This window comes from Puma concolor, chromosome C1 (genome assembly GCF_028749965.1).
Source record: "Puma concolor isolate L17-30 chromosome C1, mPumCon1.1.hap2, whole genome shotgun sequence".
Taxonomy (NCBI): domain Eukaryota; kingdom Metazoa; phylum Chordata; class Mammalia; order Carnivora; family Felidae; genus Puma; species Puma concolor.
This window is the reverse complement of record NC_141674.1, coordinates 207548728-207555902: the sequence shown is the minus strand read 5'-3', so window position 1 is coordinate 207555902 and position 7175 is coordinate 207548728. Positions and strand designations below refer to the sequence as shown.

The 7175-nt window shown below is 53.2% G+C and overlaps 1 protein-coding gene across 1 annotated transcript; it reads left to right on the top strand.

Annotated features, from left to right (window-relative positions):
• Positions 1 to 3090: 3090 nt before the first annotated feature.
• On the top strand, positions 3091 to 6796 carry RNF228 (ring finger protein 228). Its single transcript, XM_086719744.1, has one exon. The coding sequence runs from the start codon at positions 4030 to 4032 to the stop codon at positions 5065 to 5067; it is 1038 nt and encodes a 345-aa protein (XP_086575870.1). The 5' UTR covers positions 3091 to 4029; the 3' UTR covers positions 5068 to 6796.
• Positions 6797 to 7175: the final 379 nt, after the last annotated feature.

Here is a 7175-nt window from a genome sequence, read left to right as displayed (position 1 = left end):
CTACAATTCACTGACCATGAGTCTGTGGAAACTTCTTACATCCCCAGAGCACCAACAATTTCTCTCTCCTCTTTATTCCCACCGGACCTCACCCCTGGACTACAAGCGTGCCTCATTCTGCCTCTAAGTTTTGCACACGTATTTAATATCCTCTTAGTTTCTGGAGGCCAGGTATCTTATCACATAGCAATAATGCCTGCCAGAATAGGACCTCAATACATGCCTAATTGACGCGATCCTGTTTCTATTTTAAAATTTCAGCTTTTTGATGGACTCCTTTACTACTTGCTTCTGAGTGGCATTATCTGCCTCTACATCTATTCTTCCAATATTACCAACGAGAGATTTCACTTTGTCCTCATATTTCATACAGGCCTTTACTTATTACCACTAATGGATCAATAATACGTGGTTAGATTCCTAGGTTAGGGTTCCTGCTCCTTGTCTTTCTGACCGAGTCGCTTCCTGTATCTCTACCTCTGAAATAATGGAAGACTTGGGTTAGGACCACTCTGTCATTATTGGCGTATCGCCTTGGGTTGGTTGCACAAGCCTTCTGGGCCTCCCTCACAGGGCATTTGGGAGGACTGTTGAGATCAGGAAAAGAAACCCCTGATAGAAACAATAGTGAGTGTTAACAGGGGTTTGGGGCTGTGTGTGTAAGATACTCAATTTTCACAACAGACTTACGTTAACTACTCATCCGACATTTACAGTTTGGAAAACTGAGGCACAAAAAAGCGAACGAGGATATCGAACACTACACAGAGAGGGTGGGGGGAACACCTAGCATTTGGACACAGGACAATGAATCCTAAAACCGAAACATCCTCTCTGTTTGGACAGCTGATGAAGGGAATATATACATATATATATATATAAAAGAGATTACCTAAGACCATTGGTGACTTTCATTTACTCAGGTCTTCAAAAAGAACACAAGTCAGACAATACTGATTATCTAATATGTCCAAGGCAGGAGCAGGATTCACGAGCAAAGCCAATGCAAACCCGATGTGAATATTATGTTCCTCGTTTCTGACTTAAGATCCCTTTCAACACAGTTTTCACCACGAGGAAAGCCTAATTCCTACATGAATGACCAAGCTTTACTATTTACTGCTGCAGGTAACTTTGAGCACTGGGCCCAAGAGCTCATTAGGGCAAATGCCTGCAGCACTCAAACTCACACCCTTCAGGAATGTCACGGCCCCTCACTGAACTGACGAAGGCTCCCATGGGACACCTTTATGAGAGTCCTAAATAATGAGGGACAGGCCCTGGGGTATAAATAATTGGGAGATACTGGGTCCCTTTAAAAAGCTATCCAAATTTCCAGAGAGTAAATTCCAGCATCGTTAACCGAATTCTGGCAATCGCTTATCAGCCCGTAGACAGAATGTATTATGGATGAAAAGTGTACCTGGACCTCTCAAAGAGGATGGTATGGTATCTAAGAGACCGTGAGCTGTAGAAGAAATGCTGGGAGCTGCTAAATTATTACTTTGTCTACCAACGTGCTCTTTGCTTGCCCCAGTTAGAAGCTGGGAAACGTTTCTGCTTTTGGGTTCCCCATAACCAAATCTGTGATGTTGGTGGAGACCTGCGATCCAAGGACCGCCCCCCACCCCACCCCCCGGCCATGTCACCACTGGGGAAAGGGTTGCTCCTGACATCAAGTGGTTAGGGCCCAGGGATGCCACTACACCTCTGGCAGTGCAGAGAACAACAATGAACTGTCCATCTCAGAATGTCAATAGTGCTCAGGCTGGAAGACTTCACTACAGCCCCATGCTCCGTTTCTCCATTCTTCCATCCAGTGCTGAGAATGCAGAATAGAGTGAAAGTTCAAAATCTTCAGTTGTTTGGCCCAAATGCAGACATGTGGACTTTCAGAACTCTTTTTCCACCCCCTTTTGGCATGGAAGTTACACATGTCCCAAGAACTGGGTGGGTGGGAAGGACAAGACATAAACGCACAGGAGCCGTCCTGTTTTTGTGCTTGTTTTTCCCCCATGACCTGCTTTTAAATGTTTCCCACAACAGCAATATGTCTCTTCTCAGTACAGGGCTAGTCACGGCTTACGTAGAAGGACCCAGTTTAAAACTGCATCCAAAATGCATGATTCCAGGCTCTTCACAATCCTGCAGCTCAAGGAGGGAACGAAAAGGACAGGAAGCTAGCGCCGCCACTCAGAGGCTGGATGGCATAACTTTGTAATATCCCAAGGCCAGATGAGGGACTTCTCCTGATGTCCCACCACCCTGCCCTCTACTCATCACAGCTCCCCCGTCACAAACTAACATACTGCAAAAAGAAACAGTATTACCCCAAGTCATAGTTATCAAATCTGAAACCAGGAACTAGAAAGCTAAAGTGGTCTCTAGTAAGTTGTCCAAAGACCCCTCACCCTTAAGACATCTATCACATTCACGATTCACAAAGAGTAAACAGTAAATTTCGTTTCAAATATCATAGAAACTTACCAGCTGTTTAGGGCAATTCCTGCATTGGTAGCTTACTGGTTCCTTTCCGCCATTTTCCTTCAGCTGATTTTCCATTCATCTGTCCTTTCCACAAACATTCTCTGGAGCATCTTACTGCCTTCCGCAGATAACACGGAGAAGTGGAAACATTCCCATCTCATGGGAACTCAGAGAACCCTCCTCTTCGCCTTCCTTGTTGTGGTTCTCTCTCTTTTCATGGGGGGAGGTCCAACCTGGAGAAAAAAGGGAAGAACTTTCTGGTTAGGAATATCTAAACAGCACCTTTCAGATGCCCCCCCCCCCCCCCCCCCGCTCCCAAACCACCAATCCTATGTTCTACTGAGTGCTCCTTTCAAGAAACACTGCTTCTTGCTAAGCTGCCCAGTAGGGTTTCTATTAGTTTTAACAAATCAAGAGGATCTCTTCCAGTTACTCAGGGAATTTTTGACTCTCTACATTCGCATATTAAAAGTTTAAGTGGAAGATGGTGGTGAGTGATGCCGGGGGTTAGTTTAAGCTAGACTTTGAAATGCGTGAACCTGTTTGAGAACAGCAATTCCCCCCGCCTCTGAAAACGCCTGCGCACCAACGAAAGAGCTACCTCCTCCCCTGTGGTCAGCGCCAGGAAATCAGCAAGACCTGGCTACGAGTCTCTGTCTTCTTGCCTCCTTAAATCCCAGCAAGCAATATTTCAAGGGGGAAAGAAAGATACCGTTTAGCTCCAAAATTTCCTCCAAACGGTGAAAGGAACATGCCAGCCCTCGGCTTCCACCCTGTGAATGCTGCAGGACTACCTGGGCTTTGCTAATACAAGTGGAAAGTGTATAAATGGCAGGGTAATTACTGGCTTTCGCCCTTGGACGGAGAAATGATACCACGATTTTCACGAACAGGAACCGGAGCTGCCGCCGCTGCCCTGGCTGCCGCTTGCCCTCCCTGCGCGGGTCCCGCATTACATCACCGGTGAGCTCTTGCTGGTGGGGGGTGGGGGGGCGGGCGAGGAGGCTCCGCCAGGGACTCAGCCCCAAACCCAGGGGAGTAAACATGGAATAACGAGGGTAAACGGGAGGAGGACGAGGGAGAGGAATAAGGAAAAAGCAGGACCAGGTTTCCCACCGCCACCACCACCCCTCGTCTGTTTGCCGGGGAGGGGGAGGGGGTGTGTGCAAGGGCGCCACATCCTGAAGCAGCCGCACCCCAAATTTCGTTCCTGCACCGCCCCCCCCATCCTCCCTCCACTTCCAATTCCAACAAAAACTGACATCCAAAGGGGCCAGGAGAGCGGCCTTGAGAAGCTCAGGGGGGGACTGCGGAGAGACGCCAGGGGATTGGGAGGGACCGAGGCGCCCGCGCCTTGGGGCAGCGTGAGGGAAGGCGGTCGTCGCTGCGCCCCCGCCCGGCCCAGCCAGCGGTGCCTCCCCCGCCAGGCGACAGCAGCCCGAGGGGGGAGGCAGAAGCGCCTCCTCCCTGCCGAGAGCCGAGGCGACGACCGAGGGGGAGGAAGACTCCTCACCTTGCCCCCGATGAGGGGCGGATCATGCCATGGCAGCGCCGGCGAGCGACAGCGGCGGCGGCGGCGGCGGCGAGCGGAGCCCAACCAGCAGCCCCGGGAGCTCGACAGGAGCCGGGGTCGCCGCGGCGGGAGCCCGGGACGGCGGGGACGCGGCCGCTCGGAGCGCCGCCGTGACCGTCCCCGGCCTGCCTCCGCTCGAGGACTACGAGTGCAAAATCTGCTACAACTACTTCGACGCGGACCGGCGCGCGCCCAAGCTGCTGGCGTGCCTGCACACCTTCTGCCAGGAGTGCCTGAGCCAGCTGCAGCTCCGCGCCGCCGCCGCCGCCGCCTCTGCGAGCGCCGCGCCTGAGCGCCCGCTGCGCCCGCCGCCCTGGCACGGCCCGCCCGGCGCCATCGCGTGCCCCGTGTGCCGCCACCGCACGCCGCTGCCCGACAGCCGCGTGCACGGCCTGCCCAACAACACCAAGCTCGCCGAGGCCTTCCCTCTGGCCCTGCGCGCCGCGCACGACCCGCTGCCCCAGGACCGCCTCCCGCCGCTGCCCGCGCGCCGCGCCGCGCCCGCCGCCGCCGCCCTGCCGCCCGCCCCGGCCCCGGCCCCGGCCCCGCCGCCGCCGCCCGCGGAGGACGCCGCTCGCGAGCCCCGCGCCCGCGCCGGCCTGCGCGCCCCGGGCGCCTACGAGAGCTGCCAGAACTGCAAGCGCGCCGCGCTCACCGCCGGCTGCGTGTGCGTCGTCTTCTCCTTCCTCTCCATGGTGGTGCTGCTCTTCACCGGCCTCATCTTCGTCAACCACTACGGCGGCGGCGGCGGCGGCGGCGGCGGGGCACCTCCCGGCGGCGGGGCGCCCCCTGGCGCTGCCCCCGCTGCCGGGTCGCCCTCGCCCGTGGGGCCCATCTGTCTGTCGGTGGCCAGCATCCTGGCGCTCTTCTCGGTCGTCGTCACTTGGGTCATCTGCTGGCTCAAGTACCGGCCCGAGGGCGCGGCCGCTGGCTCGGCGGGGGGCGGCGGGGGCGGCCCGAGGGCGCGGGCGGCGGCTGGCGGCGGCGCGCGGAGGAGCGACACGTAACAGGGCCTCAAGCCGGGCCTCCGCCAGCACCTCCAGCCCCCGAGCGGCCGGAGAGGAAGGTGGGGGGGCCTCCGGCTCCGCGCGCTCGAGCTGCGCCCCCTCCGTGCGGCACCGGGACGCCCGGCCACCACCGGGCCTCCCACGCCCCGCCTCCTCCGCGCGGGGTCGGCGATGGACCCCGAGGAGGCGGGGATGCTGCTGGGGAGTCCCGTCTCTGTGGACTGTGCAAGATCGCCCTCCGCTTCACGCACCACCCAGGTCCTCGCCAGAGTGCACGGCCGTCCCTCCCCCGAGTCCGAGGATTTGCAAAGAGAAGGAGAAGAGGAGTGGGCCCCCGCCGCCCCGCCCGAGAGCTGATTTTCTGGCTGCCGCGACTAGAGAGTTTCAGGGGAGAGGTGCGCGCGCGCACGTCTGCCGCAGTTGTGAAAGGACTTGAATTGTCCAGAGCAAGGATGAATGAGATGTCCACGTGAAAGAAGGGTGTCCCCGCTTCCTGGCTGTCCTGGAAGGCGAGTGAGCCCGGGGCGCTGAGAGTGAAGTCCACTCCCCGGGGACACTGCGCGGGAGAGCGGGGCGGCGGCACACGAGGCCAGCCGCGCGCAGCTGGGCGCCCCCCGCCCTCCCCGGCAGGTGCGCAGCGCGCCTGCGCGCTGGAGCTGAAGCCACTCAGCCGACGGGAGAGGTGGCGGCGCGCGCAGGGCTGCCGGTGCCGCGGCTCCCAGCTCGGCGGAGTCCAGAAGTCCCATCCTGAAAACTTAGGATTGTTTTATTCACAGTGTTACTATACCAGGAAGTCATTTCATCTTCTGTAACTGGACTCAGGGAGCTTAAAGAGCCCGTTCTCTCTTCTCCTCTCAAAACTGACTTACTGTTGCCCCCACCTGGAAGATACTGAAAGCTATTCACGCAGAATATAAGCTGTAGGCTTCCTCTGCCTTTTTTCTTCATTTCGTTTTTAAAATAATTTATTCTAGAATGTATACATCTGGAAATTTTGTGCATTTAAATTTCCAGGGAAGTGTTTGATAAGCAGTAATATTTCTCCCGTACCTCCAGTCCAAATACATTTCAAGATTAGGAGCAGAAAATAAAGGCGTGTTAGTGATTGGTTCAAGATTTTATACCGTGAACAACTACTGACTTTCAATTATCTGATAAAATAGAAAATAGCTCCCAAAGACGAAACTGACAAGTCTTTCTTCCTCTGATTACAAATATATGTCACACTTACCGGGAAAATATTATTTTGAATTTAACTGTTTGATATTGGAAATCACTGAAAGGTTCACATCGGTCATATTAGATGAAAAAGAATACATATCTACCTGATTTTGTAACTAAAAAGATGTATTACGAGTGTATGTTGCAGGTGGATTAGATGCCTTTTTAAAGAAAAAAAAAAACCACTGTTTCAAATGTATTTTATATGAAAACATTCTTTATTCCATCTCTTCAAATTTGGAATAAGACAAAGTTTTCATGTCTGAAAATCACAGAAGCTGTTGAGGGTATGCTATTATTCCTCATGTATTTAATGCAAGCTGTCTGCATGATATCCTGACATTATTCTATTAACTGAACTTGAATGGAGCATTTGTATCTATCATAGAGTGAAGTAATTTATTGGTCACTGATAAGTGATATGGCTGCAATTTAGGAATTGCAATATGGTGTGTTTTATGTCTGCGGTGTCTTAATAAAAACAAGAAGCATTTATAGAAAAAAAAAACCTATTTTCATGAAATTTATTTCATGGGGAAAGTGCTCCGAGTTATTTATGGCACTCTTCTTGAAATACTCATCCCCATCCAAATCCTAATTTCACATTTTGAATGAGGCTGAGAGAAATAAGTCACACATGGGAGGAATGTACATCGCGAGGGCGGGCATTTTATGGAATTGTTTCTAGGATTTCACAGGACTTCTGAAGGCCAAGGGAGATCTATCCATTGTATTTTGAAGGGAGAAGCAGCTTACCCATCCACTAATATAACATCCACTAAAACTAAACTCTGCTGTCAGATTTGGTTCTCAGTTTCTGCTAAATGTTTTCAGGTTCCTAATGTTTTTATGTTCCTGATACTAAGAGTCACATTTCGGAAACTAGC